The sequence below is a fragment of the Akebia trifoliata genome, chromosome 10, assembly GCF_017979445.1.
Source record: "Akebia trifoliata isolate Shusen 1 chromosome 10, ASM1797944v1, whole genome shotgun sequence".
Taxonomy (NCBI): domain Eukaryota; kingdom Viridiplantae; phylum Streptophyta; class Magnoliopsida; order Ranunculales; family Lardizabalaceae; genus Akebia; species Akebia trifoliata.
Window position 1 is genome coordinate 18,042,348 of NC_141384.1, and position 21,879 is coordinate 18,064,226.

The window sequence follows — 21,879 nt, forward strand, 5'->3', positions numbered from 1 at the left end:
ATATGATCTGGAAATGGAAAATAATGGAAAAGTTTATAGAATTCAACTATCAGTACAATTTTATGGAAAAGTTGTGAAAACAATGGAAATTAAAAAAAAATCTTCATTGAAACAGTGGGAAATGATAATAGTGTCTTAAAATAATAGATCCCTTGAATGCCAAAATCATCATAAAGCTCAATCCCCAACCTTTGTGGAAACGATCAACCTTACATCATCAAATTAAAGATAAAAATACAGCACTAAAATGTTCTCCCAGAAAGGTAATACTAAAGAAACAGAATAACTAAAAGAGAAAAGAAGACAAGGAAATCAAAGCCTACAACAACCTATTTTATGGTGGCTTCCAACATAATTGGGAGGATTATGATTTTACATGAAATGAAGATCAATATTTTTTTTTTCCTTTTTTTGATAAGTGAACCTACAATTTTAAATGATCGTGGAATGCACTTCAAAACTCTTCACAGATTAGCATGGTATGCTTCTAACAGAACAAATACATATATATTTTTCTCTTATCTCCAAAGAAGTAACCTCAAATTATCTACAACTGCTTAGAAATGGATGTAGATAGGCTTGCCAACACTTATCTCAATGCCTATGATCGAATCAAGATGCATCGAAGAAAGAAATCAGCAGCATTGACCAAGTTAACTCTGTTTGACCGAGTCAACTCGACCCAAGCTTTGACCGGTCCTCAAGACCTAGTCCAATTTCTCTTAAGACTCTTTCTTTTATTGAGTTTCTAGTTTTTAAGTTAATTAAGTAGTCTTAATGAATTTCTATTTCAATTTTAGAAAGTTTATTTTCATAGTTAGTTTCTACTTTGTTTTATGTTAAAATTCGTTTTTATTCTTTAAGTTATAATTAGAAGTCTTTTTAGATGTACAAATTGAGTTCTAGTAGGATTAGAAGGTTAGTAATATGTTATAGATGGATTAGGAAGTTAGGTTTTTTGAAGATTGACTAATAAAAGAAAATGAAGAGACTTCTTCCCATTCTTTGTTTTTTTCTAAGCATAAATACCTGATATTGGTTCTTAATTTTAGTGTTTGCAATGACTTCCATCAATCTCGAACGTAGATTGAAGTTTCTAGTCTATTTTGCTTGACATAGAGATTCTTCATGACTCCTAGTTCTTGGGATTTCACCCTAGAACCAGATTTTTAACATAAACTCTAGGTTTGTGTGTTCTACCCTACATCAGAAATTTAGCACAAGTGCATAAAGTATACCTGATTGATATTTTGCGTTTTAAGTCGCCCCACAACCAAATGCTCTAAAATCATTTTCTTCTTCGTCATCTGCATCATCCTTTCTTCAATGGTTCCTCGTGTTACCAGCCGATATATCATCACCTGTAATGCAACCAAAAAACATCAAATGATGTCCTCGTACAAATCTTCTGGCTATTAATAAGCTTTTCTAATAAACTAGTTAAAAGGGAGGGGGGGAAGGGGATAACCTTGTTGGTCTGCCCAAGCCGATGAGCCCTAGCCATTGCTTGTAAATCAGCGTGAGGATTCCAATCACTGCGGAATAGATGACGGTCACTCAATGCTCAACATAGACTAAATAATGTATAAGATAATAAAACTGCCAGAAAAAAAATATATTAGTATGGATATTACCTGTCATAAATGAAAACTGTATCAGCAGTTGCAAGATTTATTCCCAACCCTCCAGCTCTAGTAGAGAGCAGAAAACAAAATCTGGAAGAGTTCTTGGCATTGAACCGATCAATGCGGATTTGTCTTTCTGCTCCAGCAACTCTTCCATCGATCCGTTCATAGAGCCATTTCTTGAAAACAAGTGCATAAGAACATTAAACAAAGATAATTACAGGGGCTTACCACATTGAACTACTACTGCTAATGATTTAGAAAAGCACTTCTCTTTCATACCTTATACGTACAGTAGTCTTCCAGTAAATCCAACATGTGCTGAAACTGTGTATATATAAGAACTCTATGCCCTTGCTCTTTAAGCTTGACCATCATCTTATCCAACAACTGCAACTTTCCAGAAGATTCCAACAACTGTCTGCCAATAACAACAATAATATGGGGAAAATAACAAAGAAATTCATCAACAAAATATGATAGAAGTAACATCTCAAAAATTTCAAAGCCCTTACATTCAATTAACACAAAATTTCCATAATAATAGTAAAAAATGAATAAATAAAGGGTGAATTACACTTTGACACCCTGTGGTTTAGCCTAATTCCATGCTAACCCCCTAACATTTAGATAATTGCATTTATCCCCCCTTTCACACACAGTGTTAAAGTTTATACATTATTTTATTTTATTTTTTATTCATGGGTATCCAGACTTAGTCCAACTAAGTTACCCTTTCATATGTTATTTTTACTATTTTACCCATTCATTTTAACTTTTTCATACAAAATAAATAAATTTTAGAAATATAGAAATGTCTCTGTCTAAGCATTCACTATTAAACCCATTTTTTTACAGTGATCTTTTGTTTATAAAAAAAGAATAATATTTTAAAAAGGGGGAAATAGTCTTTATAAAAGGTAAAAAATCAATTTTTTTAACTGTTTAGTTGACAGCAAGAAGACGGAAAGGGGGTAATTGATCCTGTTAGATAACTATAGGGCAGGTAAATGCAATTATCAAAACATAAGGGAGTCAACATGGAATTATGCCAAACCACGGGGGTGTAAGTGTAATTTACCCATAAATAAAAACCTCTCTAGTCATATATTACAATGTACAAGATTACCTGTGAGCTTCATCTGTATCTTCTATATCTGGTTCGACTCCCTCTAACATATACGCATGACAACAAAGCTTGCGTAATTCCATAACCACATTTATAAGAGAAATCTGCATGTATCAAAGCACCAGCAGTTATCCCCTTAACCAACTCAAACACACACACACACACACAAAAACTGTAATTTGAAACAGGCACAATCCTACCTGTGCACCACCACGGCGAGTTAATATCTCATAATTACGAGTCAGAATCGCTTTGTAATATTCTTTCTGTTTGCTACTTAAATCTACGCGTAAAATGAGCTCCTTTTTAGGTGGCAGATCCTTCATGACATCCTTCTTGACTCCTAATGTAGCACCAAACAGTTAGGAGCTAGTTTCCGCCAAACTCATAAAATTTGAACAACAAACACACTTTAATAAAAACAATTGAAATAACAATTCTCGGTCTCTTACTAATTGCAAGACTGTTACCCTCATAAAGTACCATCAAAAGTATTGATTAACTAAAAGTTATTACATTAGTTACCAACGTGATGAAGTGCTCAAAATCATCTTTACCAATGTTGGACCAGAAGAAAAGAAAAGGTTCAATTATTAATATAATCTAAGATGAAACGTAGTGGCAGTTTGTAGTAAGTTATATTGCATGTATCAGTAATATATTAATGTATCATTTTGCATACTGAGATGAAACAAAAATTGCAGAACTCATGAAAGAGACATAGTATAAAGCAAAATAATCTTCTCCCACGCTAGGTACCTATATTGTCCATTTGTTTCACATTCCTTTTATTCTGAATAGTACAAATAACCAGTTGCAGCATTAACAAATTTTCAGTATAGCAGTAAATTATTCGTGCTCTCCTCTTGTTCCTCACACATGATGCATCGGTTACAGATCATCATCTTTCACTGATAGTGATGGTCTAATATCATAATTATTTTTCCAGTCCAACAGCCCACACAAAGGCTTCCACTCTAAGAGGAGCTGAAGCACCCTATATGCAGCCCACACTACAAGATTCGCCTGAAAAAACAGCCAACTTATAATATAAGACCAACCAAGGACACACCCTTTGGATTTCTTTCAACATACAACTACCGTCCGAAGCGAACTGAAATCGAATCTATTCCAACTGAATACGAAAAAATGCACAATCTTGAATCTCCATATCTAATAAATTCTGGTAAAAAGTAACGAAAAAGCATAGGGCACCTTGACCCCTCTTATTCTATTTCATTTTCAAAGGGGTTTTCTTTGAAGATTTTTGATTTAGATGGGATAAGATCTGTCCATTGTCACTAGTGTAATAGTTGTTCGGGGATCTCTGTTGTTCTTTGTTCCTTTTTCTTTTGCTTTGTTTGCTCTCTTTTTTTGGGTTGGTCTCCTCGACCCCCCTTATTCTATTTCATTTTCAATAAAATTATCTTTATCAATCAAAAAAATAATCACTCAAGTCTTTATATTATATAAAAGCAATGTTTCATTGAGATTAATTTAATAGGCACCGATGTAAAGCCTTGACTGGACCTCAATAAATTTTTATTCACACCTGTCATCTTCGTAATATTGGGACCTCTCCATTCCCTACCCAGAATGTAACACCCTCCATGAAATTTTCATATACTTTCAAACCCCTTGATATCCCAAATTTCATAAATGGGCCCCATATCATAATTTATCATTTTCCTGTACAAGGAATTTCCTTTTTATTTAATGAGCAAAAAGAATTTTAATTAAGAAAATAGGAGGACAAGAAAAACTGCCTACACAAAAGCCAGACAAAACGTAGACAACTTAAAACTCAAAACCAATACAGGTTCCATTTAAATATAGAAACTTCCAAAAAGAAAGCCTTAAGGTCCTTGTGTAGCATTCACAAAAGAACAAAAGCGATTTGACCTCCACAGTAATGTCATGGAAGGATGGCTCCTTTCACTCAAAAATTCGCCTTCATCGCTCCTTCCAAAGTGTCCAACACACTACAACAGGAAACATACCCTAAAAGATCATTCATCTAATAAAGAAAGCCCTATTTCTCCAAGAACGTATTTATTTTTCAATTAAAACTCAATAACCAGAAGTGCATTGCACATCAATCTATGCTTACCACGGTACCCCCCAAAATATTTAGGCCTTCAAAAACAATTCCACTTAACCCGATAAGGACTTTCTCTTTTGTAATCTTTCATCCTCTTATTACTAAAGGGAAAATATAAGAGTGCTCCAATGCGTGTAAGTCAAACAACATGACACACTTAGGCTAGGACTACATTAGCTCCTTCATTTGTTGGTGTTTTAACCCAAAGAAAATGTAAGAGTGCTCATATCCTACTGCATTTGCAACATGACAAGCACCATAAATCATTACTTCAAACTAGTGCCTTCCATTTTTCACAACGCTTATCTACACTCGCTAGACCGGGTCCAGTTATTCACCATTGTCGTTTTCACAATATTCATATGGCTTCAATGACTTAGGTCTAATAAGCTACCACCATCATTTTCGCGATGCTCATCTGGCTTTGTTGCATTGGGCGAAATAGGCTGCCACTATTGTTTTCATGATTCTCATTTGATTCTTTTTTTTTATCGATAAAGATAAATTTATTAAACGGAAACGAGGGGGTCGAGGTGACCAATCAAAACAAAAGAAAACAACATGACAAAGGAAAGCAACACAACAAAAGGAGAAAAACAGCAAAGTGCGAACAAACAGCTACGCTCGCGGCAACGAACAAACCCTATCCCACCGCACCACAAAATCTTCAAAGAAGACCCCCTTGAACTCTTTATAAAGCTTGCTCCAAGAGAACATGAGCTCCAAAATAGAAAGAACTAATCATTCCATCATAGAAACTTTCCCTTCAAAGATGCAACGGTTGCGGTCTTTCCAAATACCCCAACAGATTGCAAATGGAGCCAAGAACCAAAGAATTAGTTTAGACGACGAGAAGGAACCTCCCCACACCAGCCAAGATTCCAAGACCGACTTTACTGAGCGCGGAAGACAACCCACTATCCCGAATAATGACAAGAAGTGCGACCAAATGTGATGAGCTACCCGGCAATGAATGAATAAGTGATCCATTGTTTCCACCTAAGATCTATACATACAACACTGGTTTGGGGAAATGAAGCCTCTTCTGATTAATTGGTCCAAATTTGCTAGTCTCCCTAACGTCGCCAGCCAAAGGAAAATTGAAATGAAGCCTCTTCTCATTTGATTCTGATGGTAGGAACCCCTTCGGATAGGAAGAAAAAGGGTGGTCGTAGATCAGATTAGTATGTTTCTCAGTCTTCGGATTATAGTAGACGCGCTTTTGGTGACGGCATAGGCTTTGGCATATGGGGGCACCAGAATGAGTTTCTGAAGTGCTTTCGGGGCCCGGATGGAATTCCAAATATGAATATGAGGGGAACCTAATGGCACCACGTATGTGGATCCTCCAAACGCCTACTAACCTTATTTAATGTTAATGGGGGATTATTATTGAAAGCTCTCAGCCTCTTCGCTAAGCAGCCGCTAAGCTACTTCTCCGCCCCGTGTTCGATTGATGAGCCAGCCCTCCTGGTGGAATGGTAGATTTGTATGAACTACATAGAATTGAGTCGCACTTCCGGCAGAGACTAACTTATGGTATGCAAAGCACGAGAATACAGGTTCTGTCTCCCTCTCAACTCAAATGAAGTACCAGCTAACTAGTCATTTTCACAACACTTATTGGTTCCTCGCGTTGAGAAGATTACTATAAGCATTTTCAACACATTTATTGGTTCCATGCACACTTACAGCCAAAGTCGGTAGGCTTCTCAAGAAACCATGACACATTTACCCATGTATCACCATGTTTTCTGTTAGGGATTGCAAGCCAGAAAAGTCAATAACCTTTGCCTTGTGCAGGGGGCTACTATAGATGATGCAAAATGATTCAGTACACGTGTATACCACATGGATGGACCATGAGTGAGGTGTCAAAGCATGATCAACATGGTAGGACAAAGAGGATGCAGGTTTAGAGGTCAAAATATTATCATGACCTGCACGATTACCCAATCAATGCCTTTCATCTAAGAGCTCATCACAAATTTTGGATCGTTCAATGAGAAAGGGTACTTCAATCATTTACCACGAGCCTATAAAAGATGAATTTAGGGCACAAAGATTAGGTCTATGACTTTCAAACTCCAATCCCTTCTTCTACACAAACACACACACACACACATATACATACATATATATATATATATATATATGCTGGGAAAGGATCAATAGCCCACTTTAGGGGACAAAAGTCACAACAAATCTGGGCAGTTAGAACACACTCGATCTAATGGTCCAAATTAGATTCACAAGTACTAAATATCAAGCTTTGCGAAATTATAATCACCTCCCTAGGAGGTGATAAAACAGATCGAACAAAACAGTTTGCTCCATCTCTGAACCCTAAACCTCTATTCTCTATCTTACTCTCGATCTCCACCTCTCTCTTAGCGTTCTCGATCCCGATCGATTCTCACATTCATTGAGAAACACTACCGTCCAAGATCCCTTCAAGGCGCTTGACTAAAGGTCTTACTCTCTTCGAGAACAGAGTGGATCGATTTAGGATTCCTGATACGTAGAACTTCAAACAATAGATAAAAAGAAACTGTGCCCTAGATGTACTTGGATTTTTCCAATGGATCTTCAATTGCTCAAGAAATCGTGTTATGTTTCTCAAAATTGAAGAAAAAAAAGGGTGATTAAGAGTTCAAAAGCTTCATACTTGAATTTTGAGAGCTTTTGGTCAAGAGCTTCAAAGAGATCTTGGACAACGACGTTTCTCGATGAATTTAAGAGTCTATCGAGATCGAGAGTGAGAGATAGAAGAGAGGTTAAAGGTTCAAAGATGGAGTAAACTTTTTTATTCGATCTGTTTTACCACCTCCCAAGGAAGTGATTCCAATTTCACGAAACTTAGTATTTAGTAGTTGTGAGTCTAATATAAATCGACCGCAACCCAACAGTCCAGATTTGTTGTGCAGCTTTTGTCCCCCTAAAGTGGGTTGTCAATCCTTTCCCTACATATATATATATATGGGTCATGTTCAACACACTACTATTTGCTCTATGTTTTGCCCAACGTGTTTTGTCCAACAAGGGTTAGATGTTTTGGAATGGGCCGATTTTTTGTGAGGATGATCTCACCACCAAAAATCAGCTCATTCAGAAACTTCAAACACCAACAAAAGTGATTTACAAAAAATGGACGATCCACGATTCTTCAACTTATAAACATGGGGCTAGAAGTTTCGGAATGGGCTGACTTTGGGTGAGGATGATCTCCTCACCAAAGAGATCATTCTCACCAAAAATCAGCCCATTATAAAACTTCTAACCCATGTAGGACAAAACATGTAGGGCAAATAGTAGGGTGCGAACATTTACCTATATACATACATATATATATATATATATATACTAAAGTTCACCCGTGCCTATGTGTCACGGCCCTATTCTTTCGAAGCGGGGTCGTGCGGCGCAAGGGGGTCAAATCCACTTGCAAGCCTGTAAAATGATCGTACACCACACACACGTAGCTAGCAAACAAGTAACGAGGCAACACGAGATAAAGCCCGAAGGCAACTTTGTTGATATAATATTGATTACACGGTGTAACGCGGTATAAAAGCAAATAGATGCGTTACAAGCAATTGATGATCCTATGACACGCGGGACCTCCACGGAGCTGGGCTTCAAGGGCTTCAACAACGTGGGTGTAGGCCGGGGATTGGGACAGCACTGACACCCTCCTACAAAGTGTATGCTAAGTCTTACTAGATTTCCAGAAGGGAACATCAAAAGTAGAGGCCGGTCATACTCCCTTATTACTAAAATGCCACTAAGCTAACAAGTGTGCCCTGGCACGGGGCTGACACGTACCCTAAGCTAACAGATATGCCCTGGTACGGGGGCTGACATGGCTTCATAACGAGCCTTACATACTGTTACATGAGTGCTCCCGGGTAGCTCCGGGGCGAGCTTACACCTAAGTCTAGGTGACAGATGATTTGGCCGTTACACTATGGCACAGGCATCCTCTCTCTGGTTAAGGGGGGAAAAGTGAAAAAAAATTAGAAGGGTATTATTATAAAAAAAATTGAGATTCAAGGGGTAAAAGATGAAAAAATAATAAAGTTGATTAAAAGGGTATAATAGAAAATATAATAATAGGAGGTGACGAATAAAGGAAATAAAGTGAGCGCCATGAAACTATAGTTTGATGGGAGGTTTAACCCACAAAACTGTTATAAAAAATTTGAGATTAAAGAGGTAAAAGAAGAAAAACAATAAAGTAGATTAAAGAAGTAAAAGAAGAATTATAGTAAAATTAGGGAAGGTGAAGAATAAATAAAATAAAGTGAATCCCAAAAAACTATAACATGATGGAAGGGGTATTATTAAAAAAATGAGATTAAAGGAGTAAAAGATGAAAAATAATAAAGTGGCTCAAAGGGGTAGAAGAGAAAATATAGTAAAATTAGAGGAAGTAAAGAATAAAGGTAAGAAAGTGAGTCCCATGACACCATAGCTTTGATAGAAGGTTTAACCCACAAAACTGTAGATGATGGGAGGTTTGTCCTAGTTGGATTTGTCTCCCACAACATTGTAGTTGATTGGACGTTTGTGTCACACACACACACACACACACACATATATATATATATATAGATTGTCAAAGAACCATCGTCTTCCCCACTCCAACTTGTGCAACAACCCTCGGAACTTCTTCTAAATTTAAAAACACTATTTCCTCCATAAACACAGATTCAAAACCTAATATGCATTACACAAAAAAAAATCTAGCAAGCTCTATAAATTTGAGTAATTTTTATTTACCAGCAACAAAATTTAAAAAGTTCTTTCTTCTAACATGCCAGTCAACTCTATTCTATCACACTTTTTGGGCACAAAAATCAGTATTCTAAAAGTAGGCATGTAATAAACAAGTAATCTTTAAGCACACTCCAAATTGGAGTAATTATAACTCTTACAAGAATAAGGCTAAAAGTGGCTATTAGGAGTTGTTCGATTCTACATTTGCGAGAGAAGTAAAGACCATACAAACGGCTCTAATGAAAAGACCGAAATGCCCCTCCTCATTTAAATTATGTACACGAGATGTCCCTTTTATATTCGAACACGACAACTCTATTGTTTCCATTTTCAAGCCCTAACCTCTTCTGTGCATCACGTCTTGTTGTAGCCATTGTCATTGGAGCTTTGATCGACACCATACACTAATCGAACTCCAATCTACCTTAAGGTAAGTAAAAACTACCATTGTTTTTCAAAATAGATATAAATCCATTGTTATTCACGATTTGGGTCAATTATCTCAAAGTGACCTTCTCTTCCCCTTCGATCTTAGTGGGTTGTCCCAATTTGGGTCATTATCTCATGATTTGGGTTCTTTGTTCACAATTAGTGTCAATTGATCACAATTTGAGTCGATTACCTCACGATTTGGGTTGGTTCTTCACGATTTGGGTCGGTTGATAACTATTTGATTCGATTATCTGACAATTTGGGTTGCTTGTTCAAGATTTGAGTTGATTACCACACGATTTGGGTTGGCTGTTTAAGTTTTTTTTTAGTTATTTGAGCAACCAGTTACGATTTTGTTAAGTTCCGATTTTTTTTAAGGATTTATGGTTTGTTTTCATACTATCTTATATTGATCATCAATGTAATTCGTACTAGACAAAATGAAATGTAAGAACATGATTCATTTGGCCGAACCCAAATCCTTTGTAAAAGGCTATTATGATGATAAGTCCTTTCTTGCATGTATACCATGTATTGGGAAAAAATGTTAAAGCAAAAGTATTTGTTTTCATGTTATCTTCTTCTATATGTGCCATGAACAAATGATCATCGCTCTAATTGTTCTCAAGTATGGTTTTTTAGGATTTTGGGACCATTTTTTATGTCAAAATTGTGTATGTGCCATGAACTATTGACCATTACTATGCTCTCAAGTTTGAATTTCTTTAAGGAGTCAATGGTTAGGATTATTTTTTTACCATTGTCAGATGGAGGATGAGAATTCAAAGGGTCCGAAATCCAATTGGACACCCAAACAACATAAGGTTTGGGTCGATATTTGCAGTGAATTAGTTAAGGAAAGGAGACCATATCAAGTTCTTGACAAGATTGATCGTGGAATCCTGGTGAGGGAGTTTAAAAAAAGAAATGGTGTTGAATATGATAGAGGCCAGATGAAGAAAAAATAGGATCAACAAAAGAGTATTTGGGGACATTGGATGATTTCCTCAAATACTGATATTACTTGTGATCCTAACACCAGCAAGTTAGATGCATCCGAGCAAGGATGGGAAAGGTGGTTTCAATATTTTGAGGTAAGCCTTTAAAGCTTGCAAAGGAATTGGATTTCATCTTTGGAGGCATATATGCTAATGGTAAGCAAATGTGGTCACCTACATCTGATAGCATGCCACATGCGGGTACATCAGGAGCTCACGAGAAGGACCTTGACGAAGATGGTATAGATTATGTCCTCGAGACCTAGTTCCCTGAGTCTCAAACACCTCTGGACCTGACTCTTGATGATGTCGACGAGATTTAGGATGATGCTACCCCTAATATACCCACATACTGAACCCATTCATCGTAAAGGTGGAGTTACTCCAAAGCCCCGAACCCATAGACAGAAGATTACTACTATTTTGCGATTAGGTCAGACACTGGATAGGCTTGTTGATGTGGTTCAAACCCAAACGCATGCTACTAGCAAGCTTGATATAACATCCAGTATTTAAGATTGCACCGATCTCTCTGACTAGCTCACAAATGTAACCACCAACAATGATCTCTATTGTTTTGCGTTAAAGATTTTATGAAGAACAAAGAATTTAGGGAGGTCTTTTGTGGGTTGAGATTAGTAATTATTCACTGTGAGTGGTTGGAAGACAAGATGGTCGATTTTCTAGCTAGGCAATAATGTTCTTTTACTGTTTCTGTGAACGTGTCTATTTAATCTTAGGCCAGTAATGCTCTTGTTCTAAACTAACAAGGTGCAATATACATTTTCTGGATATGGCAACAATAATGTGCAAGATACATTTTCTTATGTCTAATAGTTATGGCACCAATAGAATGCATGATACAATGGCTACATTTTGTTTAATTCTCATACTTGATTCCATTTTCATTTATATGTTATGAGCAGGGTTCTATGTTTGATATTATTATGCTTTTTAGGTTGATTATGATTCATTATATATTTTTTTAATGTGTGGTGGATGGTGACAAATGGTTGTATACTGTGATAATTTCTTTTTGATAACCAAAATTTTTGGGCATTCTAGTAGAACCCCCTGCGAAATAGGTAAAATTAGGTCTAACCCCTTACGAAATATAAGATGTGGTCTACCTACCTAGACTTTCATTGACCCGGTTAAATCGTTACTAACGTTTGTTTTGTTCACAATCTACAGTCTGAATACCCAAACTACCCTTGTAGCATTTAAATTACCAAAATGTCATTGTTTTAGTCTAAAACATAATAAATTAAATCAAATTTCAACCGTTGGATTGAAATATTTCACACCTATGGATTAAAATAAAACCCAACTTCATCTTCTTAAACCCATGAAGAAGATGAAGTTGAGGCTTTACCATATCTCACTAGTTAGGGTTTGTATTTATTATTATTGGAATGTTCTCAAGAGTATTGGGGTTCTATTCTTTAAACCCATTACTTTGAAATCCTATCATTAACATCTCTGAATCCGATTTCGATTTTGGGATAGAATTTGGTTAAACAAGTTAAAAATCTCATGTTTCATGGGATGGGTTTAGGTTTCAACTCTCATGTGAGCTCTTTTAACAAAGGCATAGTTTCTTTGAAAAAAAAACAAGAGTTTGTGTTCTTGACTGCACAGGGGGGTAGAACTAACATATATATTTACATGAAGGGGTATTACTAACTTGATTTTCAATTTTCTTCATTGTTTCATATTTTCTCTCGATTTTTTAATTTTTCTCTAGTTTTTTTGTTTCAATGTTTTTCATGTGGAGATTCTAAGCATTGGGTCAAAGAATGCCTTTGGGAAAATATGAAAACGATGAGATTGGGATGAACACATTGATATTAAGTTGAAAAATATGAAATTGAGTTGAAAATGATGAGAAATGGTTGGAAACAATGAGATTAAGCTTCAAAATAACAAAGTTAAGTTTACATCGATGGCAAATTGGTTGAAATTGATTAGGATTTTCAAGGTTATTGTGTTTAGAACGATTAGATCAAACACATTTGAGTTGCTTTAATCAAAAGACATTTTCGTAATTTCAAACACACAAGGGTATTTCTGACATTTCACCATCTTTGTTAATGATTATTGTTTTTGTTAACGATTTGACCAGGTCAATGAAAGTCAAGGGGGTTGACCACATCTTACATTTTGCAAAAGGGTTTTGCAGTGGGGTTTACTAAATTACCAAAAAAAATATTGAAAAATGACAAGAAGTCTTCAAAGAAGAAACACAAACGAAAAAACAACAAAACGCAAAAAAAATGAGAAAAACAATACCCCCGACCTAGAACAAAATCACCCACTATTAAGAAGCTCCCATCTAAACAAAAAATCTTCGAAGCAATAACCCCTAATATGAATTCAAATACAGGTTATATGGATTTAGATGGTGATACCACCAATATTGTCGATTCAGTCAAGGAAACAAATACCCTCGATCCAAGTGTGGTGAACTTAATGATATCGGGGTTCCTACTCTTATTATGATAATTTCTTATGTAGGGAGTCGCGTAGTAATGGTCGGTACACGGGGGGGTCACTTTGTGTGGGATTCACTCAATGGTGATGTCATGATGTGTCACTAATTATTTAGAACGACAAGACACATATTTAACAATATGTGCAACACTTAGGAAGAGCGAGGTCTATTACATATGGAATGGTATGTTACAATACAAGAAGTAAAGATATTCCTATTGACGCTAGTTCACAACCAGGGGCAAAGACTACTTGCAAATCGATTTGAACATTCACTTCAAACGATTAGCAAGTATTTCAACATAGTTATGATGGTCGTTGTGAACTTATTAATGTCCTTAATTGTACCCATCAAACGTAATATAGTCTCATTGCACATTCGTACCAATTGAAGTTTTTGCCCTATTTTAAGGTATATTATTATACATATACTTTACAAATGTTTGTTTTCATTATTGTGGTGAAATTAATGTACTTAAATAGATCTAGGATTGTATTGAAGCGATTTATGGGCACACATTAATGTTTTTGTCCCAATAGAAGAACAAGTGTGATATCAAAAACACAAGGACCCAACACAAAACGTTATGCCACATCTTCATTTAACATGTTCACTCATGTAGTGGTTAGCTGGGAAAGATCAGTAAATGATTCGCATGTCTTCATTGATACAATTAATAGTCCTAGTTTAAATTTTCCACACCCTCCACCAAGTCTGTATATGAAAGATTCCCAATTGTATAGGTTTAGTTATTATATTAGAATTAATAAATTCTGATTGTTTTTTATTTTATTGGTAAATATTATTTGGTAGACAGTGTTGTCAAATATTCGCATATGCTACAATCGCAAACTCCAAATTATGCTATCTGCCAATATGCGATGGCATATGCAATGTGTGCGATGGTATATGTGATTTGTGCGATGGCATGTTTTTCTACATTTTCTTTTCAACTTTTTTTTTTCTTGCAGCATATGCAATGTGCAAAATTGCATATGTGAATAGCATGAGTTGATCACATATGCTATTTAACAACATTGTTGATGTATGATAGGTACTCATTCATGGATGGTTATCTCTCACATTATCACGACATCCAATATCATCTACAAGAGTATATGAGGTCAAGGGCAAATGGTCGAAAAGAAATATTAACCATCTACATACTTCACTCCAAAACATGGTCGATCGAAGTTTTGAGGTTTTGAAGGCAAAGTGGTCAATATTGAAGTTGATGCATATACATTGGACAAACAATGAAATATTGTTGTTGTTTGTATGGCATTGCACAATTTTATAATAAAGCAGACCGTATGAAAATTTTGTCATTTTCAAGGAGCAACTCATGGAAGAAGAGGCTAATAGTTGGGAGTATCTAGCTCCCCCATCAATAGGTTGTCGGAACCAACAAAGCATCAAAAGACCGAGGGATGCAATAGGCGATGCCATCTTCAATGGCAATCATTGACAAGTGTTGACAATATTTTATTCATTATATTTCATGACTACTATTATTGAATTATATGTCTGCGATCTATTTTCTTTTTTTAATATTCATTAGTACTGGTGAAAGGATGGCACATTATACTACTCTACGTGGTTCATGTGGCCGAGTAATGAGTTTGGTGATAGCTACAACCAAAGATAACGAGTGTATTTTTATAGGTATCCACCTTGGTAGGTATTCTTATAGGTATCATTTAATAAAAGAACAGGTAATATCTGTTTATTTAGTTATAACATACGTCCATTATTTGCATTACAACGACATGCAAGTTCTTTTCTTTGGGCAGATGAAATTGAAAGGGGTCATTTTGATGATGAACTATTGAAAAAAAATGCTTCAAGAAAAAAAAAAAATAAAGATAAATACATTATCTATAGATTGGTGGGTTGCATAATATGTATGGCTCTGATCATATGCCTTCTTATTACATTTTTTATGATTGTAATGTTATTTAGGTTATGTTATGTATTGTATTATGGATATACTTTTATATGGTTGTGTGTATCATGGAAGGATATATGGTTTTGTTGATACTTGTGTGTTAAACAAGTGGATATTTATTTTGTGATGTCATTTGGATAATATTGTGCATGTGCATCGGTTGAAATATCATTTGTTGGAATTATTCAGGTAATGTTTTATCAGGTTAAAAAAAAATTAGGTCAGTTTTTTTGGGGGATATGCTGCCAAAATTTTGTTAGAAATTGTTGAATTTTAATCATTATAATTAATGTATTACCATTAATTAATTATTATTTAAATTTTTTAATTAAAAATTATTAAATTTTTATATGTTAGTAGAATTGTTTTAGTATTGAGGTCATTATGTTTATTTGGGTGCAATGTAGTACATTATTAAACATTAAGGGCAGTTAGATCATTTTACTAGAGTAAAACAGAATCCAACAGCTGTTTCAAACAGTAATTACCAGATTTTGATAGACAACACAACACTTTTACAGGACTTTGTCAAACAAGCTTTTCACAGCTCTAACTTTTTTCAGCTGGTTTGTCCAGCTGTTTCCAGTCATAGAATCTGATAGCAAAACTTGACAGTGTTATCATACTGGCCCTTAATGATAAAAAGTTCTTCCAACATACAAATCCTCTTTCCATCTTCACCCATATTGTCCAAAAAGGAATAAAAATAGATAGGTTCCATTTATACGACCAGATATATAAAAAGAAGGATTACCTCTTTTACACTACAAAACTCTAAGACAATTATCAATGATGTCCCCTTCCACCTACCCAATGCCAAATAAAGTACTTTGCTCAAATTATTCAAAGGCCAAACATTATCTCAAAATCCTTCTTAGATTTGCTATGCTTCTAAACATACTACAAAAGCATATGGGAAGATTTGTCTATAAGCACCCCATCTAAGATTTGACTTCATTTGATAAGTAACCCCAATTTGCTCCCACAATTTTATTAATCACCGCCTATAACCTCTTAACCAATACCTTAGCTACAACATTCTTTTTATTGGTAAGCCTGTTTTTAATGAGTTCAGTAACTCGGTGCTGGCAAGATTTGAACCCAAGTCTATGGTATCACACCCAAAAAGTTTACCAACTAAGCTAACTGACACCTGCGCCTGTGCTACAACATTGAAAACACTTCCCACCAAATTCTCCTAAAGTGACAATATTTCCAATCAGTGTACATGGAATTTGATCCCTCATATCACCTTCACCTTCCATGGAACTCCATAATATTCTCAATGTCATCATTGATAGATTCGACAAACTTTGAAGAAGACTACATAAGCATATCCGCTCCGGAACTATATCACCATCTATAAACTACAAAGCAGCCAAAACTTCATTTACATCAAACAGATCCTACCCTCCAGCCATTATATCTAAAGTCATGTCATGTCTTCTAGTGCGTTCATATCCACTCTTACTAGAAAATATATTTGTGCATCAGAGTAATACAAAGAAGCAAAATGAAGATAAAATGGAATCCAAATAAAAAATGCTTATAAAATGTAACTTGAAGCATTATAAATAATTCATAAGTGAAGTTTAAATGTAACTTTGACCATTATGAATGCAAAACGAAACATGTCATTTATATCATTTCGAGAAAAATAAAAGAAAGAGATTAAAGCAAACATATTGGATTAAAAGAGTCAGATACATACTCCTAAGAAGATGTGGGGCCAGCATTTTATGAAGCCTTGCAATCTGCTCCTCTTGATTGATGTCTTTGAACTCCTCTTGAAACTCCTCCAAACTTCCAAACTGCATGCGCATATCAATAAATACTTACATTAGAAAACCATAGTTTAAATTTGGGTAAAACCATGAATTTAAATACACTATAATAAATGGCATGTACTTGAGGAGAACCGTGGGTAAATAATAAGGGGAAGATGGTGAATTTTCAATATTTTACATATCATATATGAAGAATAGAGGGGTCAAAGCATTCTTGTTTGACTTCTCCCCTTCTCTATCTTCTTCTTCCAGTGAATCAAAGATGTGTTCAAACTTCTTGCGATAGAACAAGCTTACAAGGTACATCAATTAAGTTGAATAGCCCTAATTATCTTCTTTGGGTGCCATCCTTTCGATATTTTAATGAATGACGCACCAGAAGAGAATTCAGCGTAGTATAAAAAGTGATGAAAAGAATGGAGCACATATTAGTGCAATTGTAATGTTTCAGCAGACTACAAAGGGTATTTGAAATACCATACATGACATATACTCCCATGGATCTTTTAATTTTCAGCAAGGAGAGAAAAATCTTTGTGAATATTTTAAATTTCTTAAAGGTATGTTAGAAGAGTTGAATATGCATCAGCCTCTTAGATTTAGAGGTCCGGCAGTGAAGAGCTTCAGGTTGCTAAGTTTCTATTAGGGCCCCATCCAGATTATCAATCCATTAGGGAGCAATAGTATCTCATCTTTGAATACATCTTTTTCATTATTGCTACGTGTTTATTATACCTTATTAGTCCGCTACCTACATGACTAACTATGGATGCCTCTGCTCTAGTTTCCTTGTAATCTAGTAACAGTATCTCATTTCCTAGTGGAGGACGTGGTCACAGTAGTTATTCCCGTGAATATGATCGAAATTCAGGAGGAGCTCATGGTAGAAGTCACAGTAACCATCTATGCACACATTGTAGTTGCTCCCACCATAGTTCTGATAAGAGTTGGGAAGCATGTATGGGCCAATCAAACCTCTACTGTTGTACTCTACAAACTAAAATTTTTGAACAACCTGTTATTTTCTCCCTGGGAGGTGATACAATGGTTGTCTCGTCAGGTGTATAGCAAGTTAATGAAGCAAGAACAGCTTTCTGTTCAGCAACCTTCAACCTCTTCCAATGCTATTGCTACCATAACACACATCAGGTACCACTACATTTATTGCTTCCTAGTCATTCTCATCTTGGGTAATAGATTCTGTTGCATCCACTCATATGACATGTAATTCTAAAACCTTTTCATCTTTGCATCTTATTGTTCATCATTCATCTGCTATTATTATGGATCGCCCCTACTCTAATGTTTTGGGACAAGATAATGCTCATGCAAATCCTTTTATGTTTCTTTCATCTGTGGTACACGTACCTAAATTTCTTATGAACATTCTGCCTGTTAGTCAGCTAACAAAATCATTAAAATGTCCCACAACTTTTATCCATGTCTTTCAGGATCTCCAAACAAAGAGGACAACTGGCAAGCATGAATTGAATGGATTATACTATCTTATAGGACAACCAATGACTACCAGTACTGCTCTCCATTCTAGTGTGTCTCATCTTTAATGGAATTTTTGGCTTAAGTTACTTCAGATGTTTGGGGCCCATATCGTGTTCCTAGCAATCAGTTCTTTCCATTAGATCTACCTATTGTTGCACAAAAAGGTAAATGCTCTAGTACTAAACATCAAATCGATCAATTTGTTTCGTTTGACCAACTCAGTTCTTTGTATTGCTAGTTTACGTTGTCCCATTCTATGTATCTATTCTCAAAACCTGTTAGAAGTAGAACGCACTTTCCCATCTAACATGCAAGAAAGGAATGGAAGAGGAACTACAAGTGGATTTTTTTGCTAGAAGTATCAACCTAATGGTACTATTAATCAATTAAAGGCACAATAGGTGGTCAAGGGCTATACACAGACCCATGGAGTAAATTACTTCAAGACCTCTCATTTGGATCGGTTAAATCAGGTTCATGTTCTTATATCAGTAGTGGTGAGCAAATAGTGATATTTATATCAACTTTATATCAAGAATGCCTTTCTATGGTGATTTGAATGAAGAATCTTATATGGAGCAACTACTGGGGTTTAACTTTTGGGGAGATTTGAAAAATGTAAAGACGAAATAAATCAATTTATGGTCTCAAACAGAAGGCTTGTGCCTAGTTTGAGAAATTTAACCTAGTAGTAATGGATTTTAGATATTGTATAAGCCATACAGACCACTTAATTTTTATTATTCAGAGCATATCAGGTATAGTGTTGCTAATTGTATGTGGATGATATAATCATCTTCTGTAGTGATGTTCATGGGATTGAAGCAACTAAGCAATGTTTGAAGCAACACTATCACACAAAGATTGGGGTAGCTAAGGTATTTTTTGGGGATAAAGTGACTTGTGGACAGCAAGGTGTAATTCTTTCTCAAAGGAAATATGTTATTGACCTTCTTCATGAGATAGGGATGCTTGAAGCCAGGCCTGCAGATACTCCAATGCAATCGAAAGTACATTGGGATACCGAAGACAATAATGCATTTGTAAATAAAATGGAGTACAGACGACTAATTTTTCATTTGACCTAACATCTCATTTGTTGTGGGAGCTGTTAGTTAGTTCATGGAAAATCCCAAACAGTGTCATTGAGACGCAATATGTAGAATTCTGAGATATCTAAATGTTGCCTCTGGAAAAGTCTAGCATATCATCCACAAGGAAACCTTGATATTGTTCCTTTCTCTTATGCATATACTATTGGATACTACAAATTTACTGGTGGTAGTTTGGTTACATGAAGCAAGAACAGAGTGTGGAAGCTAGGTCAAGTACTGAAGCGGAATATAGACAAATGGCTAATACTGTATGTGAGTTGATGTGGTTGAAGACTCGTATGCATGAGTTTTGTTTTGATGAGAAGCCTATAATAAGTTATGTGATAATCAAGCATCAATATTCATTATCAGTAATCTTGTTTTCCACGAGAGTCCAAACAAATAGACATGGATTGTCAGTTCATTGGAGATGATATAAGAAAAAAGATACGTATTCCCATGGTTTTAAAACTTGTTTTGACATCGCGTCTTGTCCGTGAACAAGACCAAGTCGTCTCGGACAATTTTTCCGATACGTTTGAGACGTCTCATTCAACAATGAGAAAAATGAACATCAGTTTTAAATCTCATCCGATACATTGACTTGTCCGTCTCGTTGCTGGGAGATACCGAGACAACTCGGGCGATACGTCTCGGTCTCTGACAAGTTTTGAAACCATGCGTATCCCACATGTCCAATTTGAAGATCAAGCAAATGATAGCTTAACCAAAGCTCTCATGGTGTGTATTTCATAAAAATGGTGTGTAGAATAAATGGGATGAACCATTCTTGCCTGACTTCTACCTTTCTCTGTCTTCTTCTTTTCAATTTTCAATAATGATTACATGTTCTCGAAAAGTAACTTGCTTTCTTAATTGATAGCTTGCATTAAAGCGTAATATACTGACCTTTCCAGCATCAAGGAAATGCATGAGCATGAACAGCTCATCCAGGTTGTTCTGAAAAATGTATCAAGCCTGATTGCGTTAATAAATTTCCAAAACAAATAAGAAATGTGAAAGTAAAATGCAATTAAGTTAGTACTGCATACAAACATGAAGAAGAAATGTATGACTATGACCTGCACCTGATATTCAAAAATAGAAATAAAAACTAAATAGAAAAAACTAAAACCAAATTAATAACTAGGCCATAGAACTTTTTTTTTTTTTTTTTTTTTTTTTATCGATAAAGATTATTTTATTGAAAAGAAAGAAACAAAGGGGTCGAGAAGACCCACCCAATACAAAGAGAAGAAAAGAAACGAAAAAAAAAACAAGGCAAAAAACAACAAGAACTTAATAGCAACACTACTAAAATTATTTTGAATCTGAATCTGATTAAGCTTCAATCTTACAGTACAAACAGATCATCCAATAGAGATCAATATTCTGAAGTTCCTTTGAAACCAATCGTCAAGAATAATGAAGATGCCAAATGAAATTTGGTTAGAAATCATTAATCAAGAATACAAATCATTAATAAAGGAATTAAATGACCAAAACTAAAGAATATTCACAAAATATAACAGATTTATCCACGTCAATACCATATAGTCCTTGACCGGATTACTAAAAATGAATCCTCTTCACTCGGTTCAGTCAAGATTGCTTACTACTTTTCCAATTTCCTTAGGAAGAAACCATATGGAGTTTGTTATGATGGGCAATGGTAATGATAGCTTCATGGTATTAGTATACACCATATTGGTCAACAAATCGGCCAATGTATTGGCACATCATTCAGCAGGAAGAGAGTGTTGAAAATCAACATCCTAATTAGCAAAGACACCAATTCCTACAACTTGTTTATTGTTTACTTTTTTAGCTTTGCAAGATAACAAAAGCACCAACGCAATTGGTGGATGATAAGGAAAAATGGGTGGTGGAGAAGATGATAGATCAGTTAGATACTATGATTAATCTACGGATGACCCTAAAGTTGAGAGCGGTGAGGTGGAGAAAAAAAATTCGCCAACTATAGGCTATTAT

At 35.4% G+C, this 21,879-nt stretch overlaps 1 protein-coding gene across 3 annotated transcripts in view; it reads right to left on the reverse strand.

Moving 5' to 3' along the window:
- PKL (chromatin remodeling factor CHD3 (PICKLE)) overlaps positions 1 to 21,879 on the reverse strand; it is a 72,432-nt gene that overhangs the window by 35,013 nt on the left and 15,540 nt on the right. For all 3 annotated transcript variants that reach the window (XM_086454939.1, XM_086454938.1, XM_086454940.1), the window contains exons 11-18: positions 20,797 to 20,847; positions 17,218 to 17,317; positions 2,955 to 3,097; positions 2,755 to 2,858; positions 1,908 to 2,046; positions 1,635 to 1,804; positions 1,469 to 1,535; positions 1,239 to 1,361 (exon numbers count right to left, since the gene is read on the reverse strand). In XM_086454939.1, the coding sequence (XP_086311065.1) occupies positions 1,239 to 1,361; positions 1,469 to 1,535; positions 1,635 to 1,804; positions 1,908 to 2,046; positions 2,755 to 2,858; positions 2,955 to 3,097; positions 17,218 to 17,317; positions 20,797 to 20,847 (897 nt within the window). The remainder of the gene's footprint in view (positions 1 to 1,238; positions 1,362 to 1,468; positions 1,536 to 1,634; positions 1,805 to 1,907; positions 2,047 to 2,754; positions 2,859 to 2,954; positions 3,098 to 17,217; positions 17,318 to 20,796; positions 20,848 to 21,879) is intronic.